Source organism: Macaca fascicularis, chromosome 19, assembly GCF_037993035.2.
Source record: "Macaca fascicularis isolate 582-1 chromosome 19, T2T-MFA8v1.1".
Classification (NCBI taxonomy): Eukaryota; Metazoa; Chordata; class Mammalia; order Primates; family Cercopithecidae; genus Macaca; species Macaca fascicularis.
The window spans coordinates 16,848,199-16,871,453 of record NC_088393.1 but is presented as its reverse complement, the minus strand read 5'-3'; the positions used below and the strand labels follow the sequence as shown (position 1 = coordinate 16,871,453).

The following is a 23,255-nucleotide window of genomic DNA, read 5'->3' as shown; positions in this document are numbered from 1 at the left end:
GGTGGTTGCAGTGAGCCAAGATTGTGCCATTGCACTCCAGCCTGGGCAACAGAGCAAGACTCTGTCTCAAAAAAAAAGAAAGTTCCAGAATGCTCACCCTCAGCTTTTGCCAGAGTTCATCATGGAGTGGGAGGCTGGCCTTGACCAGCCCTGACTGACTGCTGGTCCCCATGGCAGCTCTGTTTTTACCAGTTGCACTTGAACCTGCGTTTCCTATTGAGGAATGAGATTGCTCCCTTCTTGTTTCACTAGAGGCCATGGGTGTGTCCTCTCCCTCTATTGCCTGTTCACACCATCCCTCCTTTTTCTTTTCTTTTCTTTTCTTTTCTTTTTTTTTTGTTGTTGTTGTTGTTGTTGTTGTTGTTGTTGTTGTTGTTGACAAGGTCTTGCTGTGGCACTCAGGCTGGAGTGCCGGGTACAGTCAAAGCTCACTGTAACTTTGAACTTCTAGGTTCCAGCGATCCTTCCGCCTCAGCCTCCCAAGTAGTTGGGAGCACAGGCACACGCTACCATGCTCAACTAATTTGTATTTTATTTGTTGTAGAGATGAGGTCTCGCTATGTTGCCCAGGTGGTCTGGAGCTCCTGGGCTCAAGCGATCCTCCTGCCTCAGCCTCCCAAAGTGTTGAGATTACAGGCATGAGCCACTGCGCCCTGCCTTTGTTTTTTGTTAAATTGGTTTGCAGAGGTTGTTTGTTCCTCTGGGCTGCAGTATTTTCCTTGGCTACCTGGAGGGCAGGTGTTCTCTCCTGGTATGTCCTGTCAATGCCCTGCCCACTCTGGGAGGGACTGTCACAGATTCACGGCAGGCACGAGAGACAGAATCTCCTCATGCTTGGGGACAAGCAAGGGAGCTGATGGCCAGAGCAGCCCAGCGTCGGGGCATCCCCACCAGGTCCCCACCCCGCCCCTGCTGGGCCAGGCCGGAGGGCTCGGGCTGTGGGTCCCTCCTCATGTGCTCTTGGCCCCACTGACCCCCCACCCAGGAGCAAGTGACAGCAGCTGTGGCCCACGCGGTGGAACAGCAGATGCAGAAGCTTCTGGAGGAGACCCAACTAGACATGAACGAGTTTGACAACCTGCTGCAGCCCATCATCGACACGTGCACCAAGGACGCCATCTCGGTGAGGGGCCGGGGCTTCCCAGAGCGCAGCTTCCCCCTGGTCTCGCCCTGAGGCAGGACCTGCCGCAGCCAGTCTGGGCTAAGGGCTGTTACGATAGGTACCTTTCCCTCCCGCCGTGAGCACCCTGCTCACTTGTCATCGGCTCGATCGTTGCAGGCCGGGAAGAACTGGATGTTCAGCAATGCCAAGTCCCCACCGCACTGTGAGCTGATGGCCGGCCACCTCCGGAACCGCATCACGGCTGACGGGGCACACTTTGAGCTGCGGCTGCACCTCATCTACCTGATCAACGACGTGCTGCACCACTGGTGAGCGCCGTTGCCCTGTGTCCAAAGCGCCGCTTCCTTGCGCTCCTCCTCAACCCCTCCTGGGTGGCCGCTTGCTCCAATCAGTAGCTTGGCTTGGCCTGTCCCAAGACTAGGGGGCACTTGTCCAGGGAGCCCGGGCCGGGTGGTCTCTGTGAGCCGCCAGGCTTCTGTCTACAGGACTGCAGGGTCTAGGCATCCTGTGCACCTTCGCCGCATGCCCTGTCCTCTCCCCTAGACCCCAGCCTCACCTGTCACATTGCTGCCTCCTCGGGGCCACTGTCCCCTGCACTCCTTGCTCTCCTGGGGCAGCTTCTTGGCGTCTCCTTATTGCCTTCTCGGCCACGGCCTCCTTGGCCTCTATGTCTGTCTCCAGCCCTCATCACTGATTTGCACGCGTGCACACGTGTGCACCTGCCTCTTCTCAGCCATCAGGACCCTCCTTTGGGGTCCCCTTCTCCAGCCCTGATCCGACTCTCAGACTTCAACAGAGACACCTCTGCCGACCCTCTGTCCCCACCCAGCCCTCACCCCTTCCCACTGTTGCTGTCTCCACCCTTCCCAAGGTTGGTTGAGTATTTCCTTCTACAGGGTCACTGGGGCACTTCTCACAAAAATTAGCAAAAAAAAAAAAAAACCAATGGAACCCCAGGCCAAAGGTCTGCGCACACAGGAGGAGATAAGCACTGCTACTGAGCCTAGCAGGCAGCAGTCTTGGCCAGGCGCCTCATGCGCCTCTGCACTGGTCCAAGCTGCCAGCACCCATCTCGCCCCATCTGCCACGTGCAGCACTGCCTGAGTCCCTCTTCTGTCCCCACCTCAGTCCCTGTTTCTCTCCTGCTGGGAAGTGAGCTGCGGCTCCGCACCACCTCTGCCCTTCTGCTCCTGCCTCCACTTCTGCCTGCCTTTGAATCAGGGGCACCTTGCATGGATGCACCGTTTCCTACATTCTCCAGCTATGCGCCTCTCTAGCTCCACTCTGTCCGAAGCCATGTGCTGCTCGTCCGTCCTCCCGGCTGCCCGGCCCAGGCCCTTGCTCCCCTGAGCTCCCTGCGGCAAGCTGGGGGTTGAGGGACTTCGAGCTGCTCCCCTCCTGTCCCACGTCCCTCCGTGGGGGCAACCATCTCCCTGCGCAGCTGCAGGGGCCTCCCAGGCCAGCTACGCACAGTGTCCAGTGCAGTGCTGCCCTGAGAGGACATGGCCCCAGTGCCTCCCCCGACTGGGCCTCCAGTCGCTCTTCTAAAGCGTTGTAGGTGCCCGAAGGACTGAGTCCCCTCCTCCTCCCGAGAGGCCTGGCCTGGGCCGAGGTTTCCTTGTGCATAGCAAGTGACAAGGGCAAGACCCCCACTCCACAGCAGTCCCATCCCGCCCATTGCACACAGGCAGGGGCTCCTGCGGACCCCATGTCCCTTCATCCACAGCGCCACCCAAGAAGGAAGGAGGGAAGGTTATTTCCTCTCAAGGGGACTGGACCGAAAGGCCTTGCTCAGAACGGCCCCAGGCCACATTCTCTTCCCTCCCCTGCTTGCTGTTTTTCTGTCTGTCCCCTTCCTCGAGCCCAGACACCAGCACAGGTCTCGTGGGAGCCCAGCCATTGCCCCGACTGGGTTGGGGACCCGATTCCCGAGAAGGCAGAGGGCGCTGAGGCTGGAGCCGCGATGGTAACGGGCGCGTGGCCGGGTCCCGCCCCAGGGCCCTGACGCGCGGAAAGTCTCTCCCTCACAGCCAGCGCAAGCAGGCCCGGGAGCTGCTGGCCGCCCTGCAGAAAGTCGTGGTGCCCATCTACTGCACCAGCTTCCTGGCCGTGGAGGAAGATAAGCAGCAGAAGATCGCCCGGGTGCGTGGGCCCTGGGCCGGGGGTTGGGCGAGACCGGGATATGCAGGCCTTCCCGCTCCCCGCTGACCCAGCCTCTCTCTCCTCGCACCCCCAGCTCCTGCAGCTCTGGGAGAAAAACGGCTACTTCGATGACTCCATCATTCAGCAGCTACAGAGCCCGGCCCTGGGGCTTGGTCAGTACCAGGTGAGTGTCCCTGCCCACCCATGCCTCACCCTGTAGCTGGGGCAGATGCCTCAGGAAGGCTTGGGAGTGTGGGGACAGCAGTTGCCACCCTAGCAGGTTCTGGAAGCCGGAGAGCCCGTGTACCCTGCTTGTGCTAGGAGTATCCAGTGGGTGTTGACTGGAGAGTCCCAGGTGACATTCCCAGGCCTCGGGTGTGTCTCCCTGACTTTCCTGGCACACTAGAACCAGGCGGCCTTTCGGAGTCCCTGCATGTGGCCCATTTGCTCTGGTGGTCAAGCATGTTCCTGCGTGATGGAAGCGTGAGGAAGCCCAGACGTGGCTTAGGCTCTGGCAGCCCCTCTTGCTGAGAACCACACGGCGAGTGGGAGGCAGAGCCCGTGAGCGTGTCCCAGAATGTTGATGGGCAGCGTTCTCTGAGCAGCCACACAGCAGCCAGGACACAGCTGTCATTGCTCATTCCTGTGGTCAGGGAATTGTCAACCAGGCTGCAGCGAACATCCTCGTCCCCAGATCTCTGGCCAGATCCCAGCACACGCTCTGATTGCCCAGACTGTGTTGGCTGTTTCACATGACGGTTCCCTGTCCACCTGCCCCAGGTCCCCCAGGCTCTGCTGCTTTCCAGGTGTTTGTCCTCTGGCGCCAGACAGCAAGCCCCAAGGCCGTGTACTGAGCAGTGGGTGCTCTTCTCTCTTCCAGGCCACCCTCATCAACGAGTACTCCTCGGTGGTCCAGCCGGTGCAGCTGGCCTTCCAGCAGCAGATCCAGACCCTCAAGACGCAGCACGAGGAGTTCGTCACCAGCCTGGCCCAGCAGCAGCAGCAGCAGCAACAGCAGCAGCAGCAGCTCCAGATGCCGCAGATGGAGGCTGAAGTCAAGGCCACGCCTCCACCGCCTGCCCCGCCCCCGGCCCCAGCACCTGCCCCTGCCATCCCGCCCACCACCCAGCCCGGTATGGGGCTCCCTCAGCCCCCGCCCCCAGGAAGCAGCCCCCAGAGGCTGGGCACCGAGTGTAGTCAGAAAGCAGTTTGCCACCCTCAGACACAGCTCTGGTTCCATCGTCCCAGGCCCGCTCCTAGACCCAGGTTTTCATCCATTTACAAACATGAGCCCGGTGACATTAGAGTAGAACTCCAACTGTTCCATTCCTGAACAGCAAAAGATGTGTTTTCTGTTCCCAGAGAAGAGAAAAATAGAGGAAAGGTACCCAGATCGCCCATGAGATTGAGGCTGCAGTGAGCCGTATTTACACCACTGCGCTCCAGCCTGGGTAACAAAGCGAGACCCTGTCTCAAAAAGAAAATGCAGTCTAGGGTCGCTTCTGAAAAAGACACATAAATACTGAGGAAAATCTTAGCAGAATCTAGTAAAGGATTTTAAAATTACATTCTGATCAAAGAAGATTTGTTCCAGGAACATGAGGATTGTATAGGATAGAACATAACAGATTGTGGGAAAATGATCTTTTAATTAGAGATTGTGAGGAAATGGTCTTTTAATTAGATAGAGGAAAAATATCTAATCAAATTCAGTGTGGACAGAAATTCTTCAGCAAACCAAGAGGGCAGAAGTGAGGCATGTTTCTCGTAAAGATTTGAAAAGGACAGATGTATGTCATATTCAAGGTCGAAACCTCCCCTCTTCCCCGTCGCCTTCCTGGAGGCCGGTAATGGTCATGGTTTTAGTGGGGTCCTGAAGCAGTCATCCATTGGGCGCTAAAAGTCGTAGCCTGGTTTGCTCTGGGGTAGTGTGGAGAGGAGACAGCACTTCCTGCTGCCAGTCCCGCTCTAACAGCCTGTCACTTGGATTTAGATGACAGCAAGCCTCCCATCCAGATGCCCGGCTCTTCAGAGTACGAAGCCCCAGGAGGGGTCCAGGATCCCGCAGCCGCTGGCCCCCGGGGCCCTGGGCCGCACGACCAGATCCCACCGAACAAGCCCCCTTGGTTTGACCAGCCTCACCCCGTGGCTCCTTGGGGCCAGCAGCAGGTATTGATGGAACCTGGGGTGGGAGCAGATGGGGACCCTTGGCCTGACGGGGCGGCCTCCCCTGTGCAGTGGGGTGGGCGTTGAGTGGCTCACTGGGAAACACAAGGGATACTCTGTGGCAGAGCTTATGCTGGGTTAGTGACAGCCCTGTCTTCCTGTGGCACCGGGACAGGTGGAGTGACAGGTCTTCATGTCCCTTGCCCGAGCTTTGATGGCTGGGGCTTCTGTGTGGTATAGATCCCCATTTTCCTGCGGGTGCAGGGAGTTGAACGCCGCGAGGCACACCAGGGTGTTCTGTTTCCTGTCCTTCTGAAACAGGGTCAGCCAGCTGAGTGTCAGTGTTTTGTCATCCTGGAAAGAACAAGGTGCTTTTGCAAGGAAAGGAGGTGTCAGAAATGTCAGGCATGTTGCCCCTGGGAGACCTCAGCAGCTTTGCTATGGGTCATATACCCCTGGGCCAAGGCAGGGGCCACCTCGTCTGGCACAGCATGGCTGGGAAATGCCCTGGAGTGTGCTGGTTCCACTTAGAGCACTGAGGCACAGCCCCTGGCCTTCCCAGACGTGACTTCCCCCTTGACCATGGGGCTTGGTTGGCTTTGCGGCGTGACCTTTCCAGGTGACTCCCTGTCCACAAGGACAGGTGTAAGGATGGCAAGGAGACTAGCTCTGGACTGAGACTCGGTGGTTGTGGCTTTAAGCCTCCCACCTCCAGCTTCAGGACATGAAATTGAACCTCACTAAAGATTGGACACCCCCATAAAGACAGCTCCCGCCTCCGAGTGCTGGCCGGGAGTCAGATGGTGGTGGACATTTTGCAGGTACCCACTGCGGGGAGAGCAGTTCTTGTCCCTGTTTTGTAGGTGTGGAAACAGAGGCCCTTAGTGTCTCTAGCCTCAGTCTTTTTGCAGACCAGAGGATTGGGCTCAAGACAATGGGCATGCCTCTCACTGAGGGTCCCCGCTAGGCCAGCAGTGCGTCCTGCAGTCCACACTGAGAAACAGCAGCTTGCCCTGCCTGACTTGGCCACGTGGGGTCTTAACATGTTTAGAAGTAATTTCTCAAGGTAGGAAGATTGCTTGAGGCCAGGAGTTTGGAGTTTGGGACCAGCCTGGGCAACAAAGCAAAACTCCATCTCTACAAAGAATAAAAATAAGCTGGCATGGTGGTGCACCCCTGTAGTCCCAGCTACACAGCGGTCTGAGGCAGGATTGGTTCAGCCAGGACTTCAGGCTTCGTTGAGCTATGGTCATGCCACTGCACTCCAGCCTGGGTGACAGAGTGAGACCCTGTCTCTAAAACAGAAAAACAAGGCTGGGCGTGGTGGCTCACGCCTGTAATCCCAGCAGTTTGGGAGGCTGAGGTGGGCAGATCATTTGAGGTCAGGAGTTCGAGACCGGCCTGGCCAACATGGTGAAACCTCGCCTCTACTAAAGATTAAAAAAATAGCCAGGCATGGTGGCAGGCCTCTGTAATCCCAGCTACTCGAGGGGCTGAGGCAGGAGAATCACCTGAACCCGGGAGGTGGAGCTTGCAGGGAGCCAAGATCACGCCACTGCACTCCAGCCTGTCCAACAGAGCGAGATTGTCTCAAACTAAGAAAAAGAAAAACAGATACTAAACATATTTAATATCTGGCCCTCTGGCTTCTCTTGGAAGCCTGGAGAATGTGGCGGCCTGGACCAGCCTCCCCTTCGTAGGGGTCATCAGCACAGTTACCCAGCTGTGACCCCAGACACGGGCCTTCTCTTTGGCCTCTGCACGCCTCCCCTCCCCAGCCCAAGCTGGAGTTTGCCCTCCTGGCTTTAAGTCTCCAGAGCAGGAGCTGGTGAGGGAAGAGCCTCCTGACTTCAGTCCACAGGAAGATGCTGGCTTGGGTGGAGGGTCCTCAGAAGCAGACCCCGAGACAAGGATGTGTGCGCCCCAGTGTGTCTGGGAGCTGACCCCAGCAGATGGCTTTTGGGGAGAGGGGGAGTGAGGCAGGGCAGGTGGTGTCAGAGTGAGCCCCACCCCGTGGGTGCCTGGGGTGCTCTGAGAAGCAATACCGTCTGTGCCTCCGCCCCATTGCCCCCAAGGGGCGAGGGAGCTGCGTTTGTCTGGCAGTGGTAGTGGGGAGCGCCTCCTGGCGTGCGGGGCCTGTATGCGGGTGCAGCAGGCCCCAGCGGCAGAAGCAGCCCCGGGACTGAGATGCAGGTGCAGCGGTTGGGGGTCTGGTCCTTTCGCAGCAGCATGTGGTCCGGGTTGAGGGCTGGTGCCCAGCATCGCCGCAGGCATCAGCCTAGGAGGATCCCCGACGTGGCCAGGGCAGCGCCTCCATGGTCTGAGCCAGCGCTGTGATGCTGTGAAGCGCTGGGCCCAGACCACGCAGGGCTCACGCCTGTCCCTTCCCTTGCAGCCGCCAGAGCAGCCGCCCTACCCGCACCACCAGGGCGGCCCACCCCACTGCCCCCCCTGGAACAACAGCCACGAAGGCATGTGGGGCGAGCAGCGTGGTGACCCTGGCTGGAACGGCCAGCGCGACGCGCCCTGGAACAACCAGCCTGACCCGGCCTGGAACAGCCAGTTCGAGGGCCCCTGGAACAGCCAGCACGAGCAGCCGCCCTGGGGCGGGGGCCAGCGCGAGCCGCCCTTCCGCATGCAGCGGCCCCCACACTTCCGGGGGCCCTTCCCGCCCCACCAGCAGCACCCGCAGTTCAACCAGCCTCCACACCCCCACAACTTCAACCGCTTCCCGCCCCGCTTCATGCAGGACGACTTCCCGCCACGGCACCCCTTCGAGCGGCCGCCCTATCCCCACCGCTTCGACTACCCCCAGGGGGACTTCCCTGCCGGTGAGTGTGCGGGCGCCCGGGTAGGGCCTGGCGGAGGCACCCACGGCTGGCCTGCCGAGCAGGCTGGTAGCACTGCTTGTGGTCCTGGTATGCTCCCGAGTGCACAGTGACACAGGCACAGGGTCATGGAACGTCCGAAGAGCCCGGCCCGGGTTCTCAGGAAGTGGGGACACAGACTGTGCCTTGCCGCCCTGATTAGGCCAGGCTGGCTGCAGAGATGCAACTCCGTCCCCTCCTCCCAGCCGCCCCAGGAGCTGTGTGCACTGTCTGCAGATGAGGCAGATCCAGTAGGAAAAGCTTTCCGCTGTGGGTGGCCGTGGCTAGTGCAGGGCGGGGCCTCATTCTTTTTACTGCTGCTGCTTGCTTTTTGCATCAGTTTTCCCATTTGTGTGTTTATTTACTTTTTTTTTTTTTTTTTTTTTGAGACGGAGTCTGGCTCTGTCGCCGGGCTGGAGTGCAGTGGCCGGATCTCAGCTCACTGCAAGCTCCACCTTCCGGGTTCACGCCATTCTCCTGCCTCAGCCTCCGGAGTAGCTGGGACTACAGGCGCCCGCCACCTCGCTCGGCTAGTTTTTTGTATTTTTTAGTAGAGACGGGGTTTCACCGTGTTCGCCAGGATGGTCTCGATCTCCTGACCTCGTGATCCGCCCGTCTCGGCCTCCCAAAGTGCTGGGATTACAGGCTTGAGCCACCGCGCCCGGCCTATTTTATTTACTTTTGAGACGGAGTCTCGCTCTGTTGCCTAGGCTGGAGTGCAGTGGCAGAGGCTCACTGCAAGCTCCGCCTCCCGGGTTCACACCATTCTCCTGCCTCAGCCTCCTGAGTAGGTGGGACTACAGACGCCCGCCACCACGCCTGGCTAATTTTATTTTGTGTTTTTAGTAGAGACGGGGTTTCACCGTGTTAGCCGAGATGGTCTCAATCTCGTGACCTCATGATCTACCCGTCTCGACCTCCCAAAGTGTTGGGATTACAGGCGTGAGCCACCGTGCCCCGCCCCATTTTCCCGTTTTATTAGGTCGTTTTAAAAATCAACACTCGGAGTGGTATCGGGTACCTGTGGTCCTAGCTGTTCAGAGAAGGCTGAGGTTGCAGTGAGCTATGCTCGCACCACTGTACTCCACCCTGGGCAACAGACCCTGTCTCAAAAAAAAAAAAAAAGTTTTCTTTTTAAAGAATTTTTTTTTTTTTTTTTTTTTTTTTTTTTTTTTAGACGGAGTCTCGCTCTATCGCCCAGGCTGGAGTGCAGTGGCGCGATCTCCGCTCACTGCAAGCTCCGCCTCCCGGGTTCACGCCATTCTCCTGCCTCAGCCTCCCGAGCAGCTGGGACTACAGGCGCCCGCCACCTCGCCCGGCTAGTTTTTTTTTTTAGTGGAGACGGGGTTTCACCGTGTTAGCCAGGATGGTCTCGATCTCCTGACCTCGTGATCCGCCCGTCTCGGCCTCCCAAAGTGCTGGGATTACAGGCTTGAGCCACCGCGCCCGGCCTTAAAAAATTTTTTATCTTTTAGTTTAAATAGAGATGGGGTCTTGCTATGTTGGCCAGGCTACTCTCAGTCATCCCACCTCAGCCTCTGGAGTGGCTGGGTCCACAGATGTGAGGCACCATGCCCAGTATCTTTTTCATTCAATTTATTTCTTTTTTTTTTTTTTTTTTTTTTTTTTTTTGAGACAGAGTCTGGCTCTGCCGCCCAGGCTGGAGTGCAATGGCCGGATCTCAGCTCACTGCAAGCTCCGCCTCCCGGGTTCACGCCATTCTCCTGCCTCAGCCTCCCGAGTAGCTGGAACTACAGGCGCCTGCCACCTCGCCCGGCTAATGTTTTGTATTTTTAGTAGAGACGGGGTTTCACCGTGTTAGCCAGGATGGTCTCGATCTCCTGACCTCGTGATCCGCCCGTCTCGGCCTCCCAAAGTGCTGGGATTACAGGCTTGAGCCACCGCGCCCGGCTCATTCAATTTATTTCTAATCTTTTAGTGCTTCCTTTTTTTTTTTTTTTTTCCTTTTTCTTTTTCTTTGAGACAGAGCGTCACCCTGTTGCCCATGCTGGAGTGCAGTGGTGGAATCTCAGCTCATTGCAACCTCTGCCTCCCAGGTTCAAGTGATTCTCCTGCCTCAGCCTCCCGAGTAGCTGGGATTACAGGCACCCACCACCACACCTGGCTAATTTTTTGTACCTTTAGTAGAGACAGGGTTTCACCATGTTGGCCTGGCTGGTCTCGAACTCCTGACCTCAGGTGATCCTCCCACCTCAGCCTCCCAAGGTGCTGGGGTTACAAGTGTGAGCCACCACACTTGGCCTTTTGTTGTTGTTGTTTGTTTTTTTGAGACTGAGTCTCACTCTGTCACCCAGGCTGGAGTGCAGTGGCACAGTCTTGGCTCACTGCAGCCTCCTTTCAGGTTCAAGTGATTCTCCCACCTCAGCCTCCTCAGTAGCTGGGATTACAGGCACCAGCGACTATGCCCAGCTAATATTTGTATTTTTAGTAGACGGGGTTTCGCCATGTTGGCCAGGCTGGTCTCAAACTCTGGGCCTCAAGTGATCCACCCGCCTTGGCCTCCCAAAGTGCTGGGATTACAGGCGTGAGCCACCGTGCCCAGCATTGTATGTTTAAAGACATTCCTGATTATAAATGCAGTTTGGAGACCGCTAGGCACATTTATTGCTTTTACTTTTTGGCTTGGGCTGACATGATAAAGTCCCACAGCCTGGATGGCTTAAACAGCTGGAATGTATTTGTCTTAAGGATCTCGGGGCTGGAGGTCTGAGGTGAAGGTGTGGCAGATTCGGGTTAGTGTCTTGGAGGCCTGTCTCCTTGGCTCATAGGTGACCGTCTTCTCTCTACATGTTTGTGTCCTAATCTCTCTTTATAAGGGCACCCGTCACATTGGATTAGGGCCACCATGGCTTCATTTTAACTCATTTGTGTCTTTAAAGGCCCTGTCTCCAAATACAGTTCCGTCCTGAGCTAAGCTATGGGGGCTGGGACTTCGGCGTATGGATTCGGAGGGTCACAACTTAGCCCTCACGTTGCAGTTTGGGGGTTTTGTGGTTCTCTTCCCTCAGCCTCAAGCTCTCTCGGCTGTGCCTATGGGTGCGGGACAGGCCCCTCAGAGCCTGGCTCCTCCCTGCCTGGCTGCCTGGTCTAGAGCAGTGAGAGAAGGTGCTGGGCAGGCTCCCGGGAGGGCTGGCCTCCTGGCCCCTCACTGAGGCCCTCCCCTCCAGCACTTGTCACCTAGGACATCCTGACTGGCCTGTGGACCTGAGACAAGTCTCTGTTTTGCAGAAATGGGCCCCCCTCACCACCACCCTGGCCATCGCATGCCTCATCCTGGTATCAACGAGCACCCGCCCTGGGCTGGACCCCAGCACCCCGACTTCGGCCCTCCCCCCCACGGCTTCAACGGGCAGCCCCCACACATGCGGCGACAGGGCCCGCCCCACATCAACCACGATGACCCCAGCCTGGTCCCCAACGTGCCCTATTTCGATCTCCCTGCCGGGCTGATGGCCCCCCTCGTGAAGGTAACGCCCCGCGGTGGGCTCCAAGCTGAGCATGCTCACCACGCTGGCCCCCATTTCTCCTGGTGAAAAGTGAACACACAGGATTGGGTGCCTCCTGGGGCGCCCCTTCCTCATCTCCCACCCCCTAGGGACCCTGATCCATCAGTGGGAGGCGTCTGAAGTGGAGTTGCATGGTGTGGCCATGAGCGACGCCATGTCTGCCCTGCCCCTCGTATCCCTCCCGCTGCGGGGAGCTTCAGCCTTGCCGGGCCGGCTGGGCTCTGAGGCTGGACTCCTTCCTTCATCCTTCTCGGTCTAGGCCCTCAGAAGCACCTTGTCCCAGGGCTGCTGATGAAGGGAATGTCTTAGAAGGAGCCACCTGTGAGCTGTGCCTGCCAAGCACACAGGGAGGGGGTGGTCCTGGAGGAGCCAGGCAGGGCTGGCAGCAGCTGGTACCAGTGTGGGGTGGCCGGAGCATAGGGCAAGAGGAGGTGAGGCAAGAAAGGGCCAGGGCTGGGGCTCTGGGGCTCCAAGGGCGTGCTAGCCACTGCCACTTCCCATCCTCCCTCAGACCCGTCCATCTGAAGTCCAGGCGGACTTCATGGAGCCATGAGCAGCAGGGAGAGCTGCGGGCGGGGGGGCCCAGGCGAGCTAGGCAGGGCAGGGCCTCAACGGGAGGACAGAGACGGAGCAGAAGGAGACAGGCCAGTGGGCTCCAGGGCTGGGGCTGAGGCTGTTCTGAGGGAGGGGCCCAGGGTAGGCATTGTGAGCAAAGGGTGACGTGAGGGGCCCGCCGCATGCCTGTGAATAAACCAGCGAGTATTCCTGTCACCTGAGTTTGGAGACCATGTCCCCTGTGGGTGATTTTCTGAAGAGAAAACCCTGTGATTGTCATCAGCCTCAGAGCAGCTGTGACCCACCATGGTTGGTGTGGGTTCCCCAAGAGGGAAGGATGAGGAGCTCTGGTGCCCAGGGCACCCTTGACACTGAACCTGGGCCCTGCCCTGACCCCACTCCCTGCAGACCCTGGGTGGGCCTGAGAGGGCTCTGCCCAGGCATGGTGACAGCCGGGTTCTCTGCTCTAGCTGGAAGATCACGAGTACAAGCCTTTGGACCCTAAAGACATCCGCCTTCCACCCCCCATGCCGCCCAGCGAGAGGCTGCTGGCTGCGGTGGAGGCCTTCTACAGCCCCCCATCCCACGACAGACCCAGGAACAGGTAAGGGGCCCAGGTCGGTGGGGCGGGCAGGAGGCCTCTATCCCCTCTCCCAGCTCCCAACAGCCACACCTTCTGCCCAGGCTAGAAAATGTGGCTGTCCCTCAGGAGAAACTGCCCCCCTGCCCGAGTGACAAGTGTGTGTGTCACAGGCACAGCACACACGTGGCCCTCAGTGGAGGGCATTTTAATGGAGACACATCAGAAGAACTTAGGGAAGGTGTGGTATGGCGGCACGTCTCAAGCAGCCGGCTGCCACAGGGCCCTCAGCCCACCCTTCCCAGTGGTCACCCCTTCTTCCCGTGCCGGGCTGCAGGCCTGTCTACCCATGAGTCAGTGTTCCTGTTCCCCAGTTCCACAGACCATCAGTCCCCACCACCTCAGTGGAACAGCAGGGTGGCAAGGGCATGGGCACCAGAGGAGCCACTGGGCTGCAGGAAGACAGCCCCGTGGGAACCCTGAGCCAAGGTCTGCTGCACCCATGCTCAGAGCCCACAGCCACAGGGCCATGTACTCTCCAAGGTTCTGTGGATTAACTCCTGATGACTTTTCCACGAGTTCCTTGTGGGTGGGCGTCACGTGGTCACACAGGGAATGCCGTGTCTTACAGTGAAGGCTGGGAGCAGAACGGCCTCTATGAGTTCTTCCGAGCAAAAATGCGGGCCCGGCGGAGGAAAGGCCAGGAGAAGAGGAACAGGTAAAGCGCAGACGTCTGTAGTGGCCGGGCGGCCAGAGCCCACCACGTGCGATGGGAGGGTTTAGAGTAGACTCCAGACACGCTCAGCACGTCCACCCTCACACAGCCTGTGCCTGTGGGGCGGTGTTTTCCACACGGCCTGAATTCGCACAGCAGCAGGCTCGGCCACACTGTTTAGGAACTTGATACCACTGTGTGGCCATGGCGCCACATCCACAGCCACACCCTGCATCTGGGGTCGTCCGGGAACCTGAGGGCCAGGGTGGGCTGCCACAGGGGCACGCGATCATCAGGCCTCTCCCCACAGTGGACCCTCGAGGTCTCGGAGCAGATCCAAGAGTCGAGGGCGTTCTTCCTCCCGCTCCAACTCAAGATCCTCCAAGTCTTCAGGCTCGTACTCAAGGTCAAGGTCTCGCTCCTGCTCCCGCTCCTACTCCCGCTCCAGATCCAGGTAGGCAGAGGCTGCTGCAGGAGGGCAGTGCCCGAGGCCTCTTCCTGTGGCCTCCCCACGACGCCTGGCTGCTGCTGACCGTTGGGCACCCTTCCCTGCAGAAGTCGGAGCAGGTCACGCTCCTCCAGAAGCCGCTCCCGGTCCCAGTCACGGTCCCGGTCCAAGTCGTACTCCCCAGGAAGAAGACGCCGGTCACGGTCCAGGAGCCCCACCCCGCCGTAAGATCCTGTCTTAACTGCCGCGCTGGTAACGCTGGGATGCTGCAGTGCTTTGCTGTGAATGTGGAAACACTGGTGGTTAGGAGACTATGTTAGGAGTTAGGAGGCCGCCAGCATTAGCCCAGGGACAGTGGCACCCTCACCCTCACCACAGTAGTCACTTGGCAAAGCCTGAGGCGGTAGCTGGGGTCTGCTTTCTAACCACCATCGGGGTTCGAGGTGCCCTGCTCTCAATGCTGAGCGTGGGGTGGGGGCCAGCGTCTGGAGCCCCCTTGTCTAGCTGAGACAGGATGAACGGGTAGAGACGCAAAATCTGCATACAGTGTCACCTGGCGACAGTGAGCATGCACGCAAGCTGCAGCTGTGAGGCCCTCATCGCTGTCATTCCAATAAATGTCTCAGTTACTTCTTAAAAGAATAACCTGTCTCGATTTTAGTTCCTCTGCTGGTCTGGGTTCTAATTCGGCACCTCCCATCCCTGACTCAAGACTCGGAGAAGAGAACAAAGGCCATCAGATGCTGGTGAAGATGGGTAAGGCGGGGGAATGGGGAGGGCACGGGAAGGGTCCTCAAGCGTGCTGGACCTGGGAGTCGCCAGCGCTTTCTCTCCCTCAGTGCATGTGGGGATGGATGGAGTCAGGCCAGTTCTCTACCCATTTCCCATGTCTACACTGCGTGTCTGGACATTCAGTCCCCCATGTGCACCCCCATCTGCCTCCATCCTGTCGTGGTTGTGACTGTGCGTCTCTGTTTCCAGGCTGGAGTGGCTCTGGCGGCCTCGGCGCGAAGGAGCAAGGGATCCAGGACCCCATCAAGGGCGGGGACGTCCGGGATAAGTGGGACCAGTATAAAGGCGTGGGCGTGGCCCTGGACGACCCCTACGAGAACTACCGCAGGAACAAGAGCTACTCCTTCATTGCCCGCATGAAGGCCAGGGACGAGTGTAAGTAGGCGCCCATGCCGGGAAGCGCCGCGCCGGTGGCCAGCAGTGCCGGCCGTGGGACCTTCCTGGCTGACTGGCAGTGGAAGATCACGGTGACAGTTCAGTTCTCACACCGTCTCCACTTGTGGAGAGCCACAGGAAGAGAAGGAAGACCAGCGCATGCCCAATGGGAACACCATGCTCCATGGCGTGGAGGGCACGGGCGCCACCCACAGACCACACCAGGAGGCGCTACAGCCACCAGGGCCCCAGGCTCATTTCCTTGTACAGTGAAGCAAGAAACACAAGACCCTCCGCCCCGAGTAAGAATTCTTCACCCATGAAGGGATGGATGTGCATCTGCCCTACGTCAGATTGAAGCCTCCTCTTAGGCTCCAGGAGGAGCATGTGCGGGAGGGGTCGGCCTGGGCTGGGCCAGAGCCGGCGCCCCAGCTCCGTCCTCCAGCTCCCAGCGCCCACCAACCCTGACCCGGTTTCCCCGCGGCTGTGTAGGGACAAAGCTGAGGCCCAGTGCCATGACTGCCCGCAGATTGAAAAACAGAAACACAACGTTTTTGACTTGACTTGCAAAGTGAAGCAGGGTTTTCATTTTTACTCCCCTTGGTTTAGTTTTAGAAAGAATATTGACCTGAGAGGGGGCCCAGTGAGATTCTGAAACCCAATTCTTCGAAGGCGTACTGGCCCTTAGTTCAGTTATTTTAGTTGTTTAAGTTGATATTTTTTTTCTGGAATGTAGCCATTTGCTGTTATCTGGGAAACAGAAGATTCAACAGGAAACCAGCCTAAGACACTTCAGGTCGAGCGCTCCCTTGGAGTCCGTGCCCGTCGCATCCCCTGCTTGAGTTTCGCACTTGGAAGAATCCTGCACCGGCTGGCGTGTGCTGTGGCCCCATCCCATCCAGAGCGTGGAGCCCGACCCCAGCCAGCACCTCCCGCTCCGTCATTTCATTTCACACCCGTGAAGGGAGGGGAGGCCAGGAGGGAGCTGCCCCTGTGGAAGCTGGTGGGCAACTGCTGGGAATCGGCCACACGTGGTGTTCGTGGGCAGCCTGGCGCAATGCCATTCATTTGTACAAAAACATTTTTGAAAAATTTTCAATAAGATGCGAAATCCTCCAACTTTTCAACCCAACGTGATGAATATTTGATTTTGTTCTAGATTTCCTGTAGCTGTGAATTGTTAAAATGTATGATTCAGGATAAGACGTAAACACGTGCTGTTAGTAATTTCTTGTGGATTTCATTGTTTTGCCTTCAAATAAAGCCTTTTTTTAAAGACCTTTCTCCCACACGTGTGTAAGTCAGAGGTGTGCTCGGGCTGACTGAGGAGACGCATGTCCTGGTTTGAGCTGTGCATCCTGGGGTCACAGGCTTCGCCCAGGGGCTCACGTGATGTCCCCAGCGTGCTGACCTGGTCCCATGCCGATATCCTCGAGCAGGGCTTCTGCCGTCCACCCCACCTTCCTCTGGCTCGCTGGGGTGCCAGGACCTGCCTGGGTGGAGCTGCTCTGCAGAGGCTGGTGGCCCCTGTCCTGCTGTGAGTAGGGACAGCTCCACTGAAACTATTTCCCCTGGCCTGTGGTGTCATGGAGCTGGGCATGCTGCCGGGAGAGCTGTCACTGAGCTGGGATTTGGCTCAGAGGAGTCTGGGGCCCTCACCCCCAGCACTGCCTGCCCCACCACGGAACGTCACACCTGGATGCTGATGTGTGTGTGTCCCTCATCCCGGCACTGCCTGCCCCACCACGGAATGTCACACCTGGATGCTGATTGTGTGTGTGTGTGTGTGTGTGTGTCCCTCATCCCGGCACCGCCTGCCCCACCACGGAATGTCACACCTGGATGCTGATTGTGTGTGTGTCCCTCATCCCGGCACTGCCTACCCCACCACGGAACGTCACACTTGGACACTGATGAGCTCTGTGTTTGTGTGTGTGCACCCTGAGTACACAGGACAGAGTACCTTTTGTTAGATGTCACATCAAGCTCCACCTGCTGGTGCTCACAGCTCCTTGTTCACCTCCTCCAGCGCGTCCTCCATGGTCAGCGGGGCAGGTCTGTGGCGCCTTATGTACTGTCAGGCAGAGGACAGACCACACCGTCACCATCGTCACCTCAGCACTCTGAGACAGGGTGCTGGAGGAGGGAGTGGAGCCGGCACCTGTCCGTAAAACCACAGGATGTGTGTGACAGGTTGGCACACGGGGCTGCGGGAACACTGAGGGTAGGGGGACACCCAGGTCAGCCCTGCGAGTGGGGAGCCCTGACAGAAAGGGAGGGGTGCCTGTGGGTGCCCTTGGAGTGGCTGAGATCAGGGAGAAGCGCCTGGAGCAGGCAGCTGGGAGCTATGGTGGGCTGCAGCCAGGTGGCACAGTCAGCTGGCTTCTGCCTGCATCGGATTGGCTGATGGACGCCCAACAGAGGCATAGTTCAAAGCCCCCAGAGGGGTGCAATGAGCAAAGCTGAGACTGTAGAGACCCATGGGACTCACAGCCTGCCCTCTTCAGCAGATAAACCACAGGGAAACGAGAGGCCTGGCGTGCAGGGGACCCCGAGGGCGCAGTTCCAAAACGGCGTCCCCGAGGCACATGGGAGAAACGCCCAGCCTGCTTGCAGGCCCAGCATCGCTTTCATGGGGCTTCCTGAGGATCCCCAACCACTCAATGCTGAGAACTGGTCGCTGCTCTAGACTTAAGAGGCTCAAAGGACACATCAGGTAGTATGGACTTTGGATCTGGATTACAAAATTAGAACAAAACACACAACTTTAAATGAGACAAGCAGAAATCTCAACACTGGACATTCCTTGATACTTGGTAAATTTGGTTTGTGTATTATCATCGCATTATGATTGGTTATTTGAGACAGAGTCTTGCTATGTTGCTCACTACAGCCTCAACCTCCCCAGCTCAAGTGATCCTCCCACCTCAGCCTCCCAAAGAGCTGAGACTGCAGGCACACACCACTATGCTCGGCTAGTGTTTTTGTATTTTTTGTAGAGATGGAGTCTTGCTATGTTGCCCAGGCTGGTCACGAACTCCTGGGTTCAAGCGACCCACCCTGCCTCAGCTTCCCAAAGTGCTGGGATTACAGGAGTGAGCCACCATGCCTGGCCTTGAACATCACTTGTTAGAAATAAACATTGAAAAATTTGTATATAAAATGTTTAAAGCAGGGGGCAGTGGCTCACGCCTATAATCCCAGCACTTTGGGAGGCTGAGGCGGGTGGATCACCTGAGGTGTGGAGTTCAAGACCAGTCTGACCATCATGAAGAAACCCTGTCTCTACTAAAAATATGAAAAATTAGCTGGGCATGGTGATGCACACCTGTAATCACAGCTACTCGGGAGGGTGATTCACTTGAACCCAGGAGGGGGAGGTTGTGGTGAAGCAAGATCGTACCATTGCACTCCAGCCTGGGCAACGAGCGAAACTCAGTCTCAAACAAAAAAAATTCATAAACTTTATAAATAGATCACCATAAAGGACTGTGTATAGTATAACGCCTTTTTCTTTTTCTTTTTTTTTTTTTGAGATGGTGTCTTGCTGTGTCGCCCAGGCTGGAGTACAGTGGCGTGATCTCGGCTCACTGCAAGCTCCGCCTCCCGGGTTCACGCCATTCTCCTGCCTCAGCCTCCCGAGTAGCTGGGACTACAGGCGCCCGCCACCTCGCCCGGCTAGTTTTTTGTATTTTCAGTAGAGACGGGGTTTCACCATGTTAGGCTGGTCTCGAACTCCTGATCTAAGATGATCCACCCGCCTCAGCCTCCCAAAAAGTGCTAGGATTACAGGCGCAAGCCACCATACCTGGCCGCAAATTTCTTTATAGAAATGGCGTTACACAGGCGCGGTGGCTCACGCCTGGGAGGCGGAGCTTGCAGTGAGCAGAGATCCGGCCACTGCACTCCAACCTGGGCGACAGAGCGAGACTCCGTCTCAAAAAAAAAAAAAAAAAGAAAGAAATGAGGCCCCTCCACAGGGACAGAAGGCGATGGCCCCACTGCATCCCTGCAGCCCTGGGCTGAGCGCTGGAGCCCAGTTCCCTGCCCACATCCCCTCGGCCGGCATCTGAGAGCTGCCGCTCCCCTACCGCCCTGCCCCTGCCTGTGGGAAGCTGCACTCACCTCTTTGGCTTCCTCCAGGGTGTGGTATTGGAAGGAGTCGGCGTCCAGGGAGCGCAGGAGGGAGGCGTGCAGGTGCCGGCTGGCCTGGATGAACTGCTGCGTCAGGCTCAGCTGCTGCTTCAGCACATCATGGAGCGCCAGCGTGGCCGGGCTGTAGGCGGTCAGGGCTACCCCAGCTCCGCGTCACTCGGTGGCTTCACCAGGGCCCCACAAATTCTGCAGCCCCCCCGCTCAGGTGTCAGGCTACCTTCTGAAATCTATTTGTTTTTTTCTGGAGACAGGGTCTTGCTCTGCCACCCAGGCTGGAGTCAATGGTGCCATCACAGCGCACTGCAGCCTCCAACTCCTGGGTTTAAGCAACGGTGGCTCACGCCTGTAATCCCAGCACTTCGGAAGGCCGAGGCAGGCGGATCACCAGCTCAGGAGTTTGAGACCAGCCTGGACAACATAGTGAAACCCGGTCTCTGCTAAAAATACAAAAAAAATTAGCCAGGCGTGGTGGCAGGCACCTGTAGTCCCAGCTACTTGGGAGGCTGAGGCAGGAGAATTGCTTGAATCGAGAAGACTGAGGTTGCAGTGAGCCAAGATCACACCACTGCACTCCAGCCTGGGTTGACAGATCAAGACTCCGCCTCAAAAAAAAAAAAAAAAATTAAAATTGAAAAGGGAAAAAAAGGCCGGGCGCGGTGGCTCAAGCCTGTAATCCCAGCACTTTGAGAGGCCGAGACGGGCGGATCACGACGTCAGGAGATCGAGACCATCCTGACTAACACGGTGAAACCCCGTCTCTACTAAAAAATACAAAAAACTAGCCGGGCGAGGTGGCAGGCGCCTATAGTCCCAGCTACTCGGGAGGCTGAGGCAGGAGAAGGGCGTGAACCCGGGAGGCGGAGCTTGCAGTGAGCTGAGATCCGGCCACCGCACTCCAGCCTGGGTTGACAGATCAAGACTCCGCCTCAAAAAAAAAAAAAAATTAAAATTGAAAAGGGAAAAAAATAGTAGGTACCAGATGGACTCCTACGTGTATCATAAGCCTTTGGTGGCTCCACTGGACTCGGCAGAGACTAAATTCTCTAAGTTGGTTGTTGGGGCTCCTTCCTCATGCCTCAGGCTGGACTGGAGCCCTTCTGAGGGCCACACAGACTCAACCCAGGAGGCAAGGGGCATGTCTACCCAGGCTGTGCAACTCAGTATCAGTCCAATAAATGTCTTCACGGGAAATAAACTATGGCTTATTGATGTAATGCCACCAAGGGGAACACACAAAAGTGGCCTTGTGCCAGGTGGGGTGGCTCATGGCTGTAATCCCAGAACTTTGGGAGACTGAGGTGGGCAGATCATTTGAGGTCAGGAGTTCGAGACCAGCCTGGCCAACATGGAGAAACCCTGTCTCTACTAAAAATACAAAAACCAGCCAGGCGTGGTGGCGCATGCCTGTAATCCCAGCTACTCGGGAGGCTGAGGCAGGAGAATCACTTGAACCCAGGAGGTGGAGGTCACAGTGAGTGGAGATCACACCACTGCACTCCAGCCTGGGCAACAGAGCAAAACTCTGTCTCAAAACGAACAAAAAAAGTGGCCTTGTTGGGGTGCAGGGCACACAAGCATCACTGTTCACCCTCTTGTTTTATGGGACATTGGTGTCCCTCTGCAAGAGACAGAAGGTTCAAGGGCATCCACACCTTTTCTCTCCCCATGGCAGGTGCCCATGGCTGCGGTAATCCCTGTCCAATGGAGCCCTGGAAGCCAGTATGCAAGGGGTGCCACCCCTCCAGAGTGGGTGTGAACCTGCAGGTGAAATGAGTCCTGTAAAATGTGACAGGAAGGATCCCCCAAGCCGGGCTGTTACCTTCTATTGCATCCGCGCTGATAACATGATTGGCGATGGGTGTCGGGTCCACGTAGGCACCTCCCAGGGCAGGCCCCATGGCTGCCATACCGGCCACTATCTCGGGGACAAAGAGAGGGGTAAGCAGACAGGACACAGAGAAATGACTTTCAGGTCCACAGATACGACCCTGGAATAAACTACGTGAGCTTGTTTTTTCCTCTTTCTGAAGGTGATCGCCACCCTTGCATTTTTTTTTTGGTTTGAGACAGGGTCTTGCTCTATTGCCCAGTCTGAAGTACAGCGGCATGATCACAGCTCACTGCAGCCTCCTGGGCTCATGTAATCCTCCCATCTGTCTCCCAAGTAGCTGGGACTACAGCTGCGCCACCACGCCTGGCTAATTTTTAAATTTTTTGTAGAGACAGGGTCTCCTTATGTTGCCCAGGCTGGTCTTGAACTCCTGGGCTCAAGCAATCCTCCTGCCTCAGCCTCCAAAAGTGCTGGGATCACAGGCGTGAGCCACCATGCCCAGCCCTTCTTTGCTTTTTTTACCCTCTTCCCCTTTCAAATATTTCCCACGGCTGCCTCCATTTTTCTGTTAGGTTTTCTTGGCTCAAGGCACAGTCATCCCAGCTGGGTGCAGTGGTGGCTCCAGCTCATGGTGGCTGGAGTCGAGAGCAGTGGAAAATGTGCTTTCCCAGCCTTTCTTCTAAGGGTCACTGTTGACCTTGGGATTTTGTGTGTCCCCTGGGCTCTGAGGCCAGCATGCTTATGGCTGCTGTTTTTTCTCTCTCCTTTCCCTGTCAGGCCTAGTCTAGGAGAACAGCCTCGCCAGTGTTTCAGGAAAGCAGCCCTAAATTGCCAAAAATACGGACAGAAACGCAGACAGACACAAACAATTCTGAGCCCAGATCCCAGGTTGAAAATACCATTTAACACCTCCAGGTGATTTTACTCAGTCAATGTGACTGACTTTCCTTCCTGAGAAACAGACACCAGTCACCCCTCTCCTCGGGGGAGGGGTCGGTCAGGCTGATGTTCGGTGAAACCCCCAAATCAAAACAAATAGATCCAGTGAGAATTACGTCGCTTTTCTTTTCTTTTTTTTTTTTTTTTTTTGAGACAGTCTTACTCTGTCGCCCAGGCTGGAGTGTAATGGCACGATCTTGGCTCACTGCAACCTCCACCTCCTGGTTTCAAGCGATTCTTGTGCCTCGGCCCCCCGAGTAGTTGGGACTACAGATGTGCGCTGCCACACCCGGTTAATTTTTGTATTTTTAGAAGAGACGGGGTTTCACCACATTGGCCAGGCTGGGAATTACATCATTTTTCACATCCAGTCTACTTTGTCAAGAGCCATATGGATGAGAAAAGAGAGATTGAAAGGGAATGTTTATTAGCCAGGCACCTCTAGTCCCAGCTACTGGGGAGGCTGAGGTGGGAGAACTGCTGAAACCCGGGAGGGGGAGGAGGCTGTGGGCCACGTGTGCACCACTGCGCTCCAGCCTGGGCAACAGAGCAAGACCCCATCTCATAACGTAACGTAACGTAACGTAACATCACATCACATCACATCACATCACATCACATCACATCACATCACATCACATCACATCACATCACATCACATCACATCACGGGAATGTTTAAAAGAATGGGGCCTTTCTACCAGCAAGAGCCGAGACTGAAGCCGGGAATGAAAGAAATGCCTGAAGGCCAGGCATGGTGGCTCACGCCTGTAGCCTCAGCACTTTGCGGGGTCAACATGGGCAGGTGGAAGGATCGCTTGACCCCAGGAGTTCAAGACCAGACTGGGGAACATAGGGAGACCCTGTCTCTACAAAAAACATTTTAAAATGATACAGGGGGCTGAGTGTGGTGGCTCACACCTGTAATCCCAGCACTTTGAGAGGCTGAGGCAGGCAGATCACGAGGTCAGGAACTCAAGACGAGCCTGGCCAGCACGGTGAAACCCCATCTCTACTAAAACTATAAAAATTAGCCGGGCA

General features: G+C 56.9%; 2 protein-coding genes across 37 annotated transcripts in view; one reads left to right on the top strand and one right to left on the bottom strand.

Moving 5' to 3' along the window:
- Positions 1-16,568, top strand: part of CHERP (calcium homeostasis endoplasmic reticulum protein) — a 25,430-nt gene extending 8,862 nt beyond the window's left edge. Inside the window, exons 4-17 of one of the 2 annotated variants that reach the window (XM_005588331.4) lie at positions 986-1,123; positions 1,280-1,431; positions 3,154-3,265; positions 3,360-3,449; positions 4,146-4,398; positions 5,259-5,434; positions 7,827-8,262; positions 11,548-11,786; positions 12,851-12,984; positions 13,592-13,678; positions 13,986-14,129; positions 14,231-14,347; positions 14,785-14,879; positions 15,105-16,568. In XM_005588331.4, coding sequence (XP_005588388.3) covers positions 986-1,123; positions 1,280-1,431; positions 3,154-3,265; positions 3,360-3,449; positions 4,146-4,398; positions 5,259-5,434; positions 7,827-8,262; positions 11,548-11,786; positions 12,851-12,984; positions 13,592-13,678; positions 13,986-14,129; positions 14,231-14,347; positions 14,785-14,879; positions 15,105-15,298 — 2,367 coding nt within the window. In that variant the 3' untranslated portion in view covers positions 15,299-16,568. Of the gene's footprint in view, positions 1-985; positions 1,124-1,279; positions 1,432-3,120; positions 3,266-3,359; positions 3,450-4,145; positions 4,399-5,258; positions 5,435-7,826; positions 8,263-11,547; positions 11,787-12,850; positions 12,985-13,591; positions 13,679-13,985; positions 14,130-14,230; positions 14,348-14,784; positions 14,880-15,104 lie in introns of both variants that reach the window. The other variant, XM_015440610.3, reaches the window with a different exon arrangement.
- The window catches only part of C19H19orf44 (chromosome 19 C19orf44 homolog), a 23,813-nt gene continuing 13,692 nt past the window's right edge, over positions 13,135-23,255 (bottom strand). For 8 of the 35 annotated variants that reach the window (XM_074026288.1, XM_074026297.1, XM_074026299.1 and 5 more), the window contains 4 exons: positions 21,265-21,360; positions 19,416-19,582; positions 17,254-17,364; positions 13,135-14,402 (listed from right to left, as the gene is read on the bottom strand). In XM_074026288.1, the coding sequence (XP_073882389.1) occupies positions 17,293-17,364; positions 19,416-19,582; positions 21,265-21,360 (335 nt within the window). In that variant the 3' untranslated portion in view covers positions 13,135-14,402; positions 17,254-17,292. Of the gene's footprint in view, positions 14,403-15,841; positions 16,826-17,253; positions 17,365-19,415; positions 19,883-20,874; positions 21,365-23,255 lie in introns of those variants that run through there. The other 27 variants (XM_015440612.4, XM_015440613.4, XM_074026291.1 and 24 more) reach the window with 15 other exon arrangements.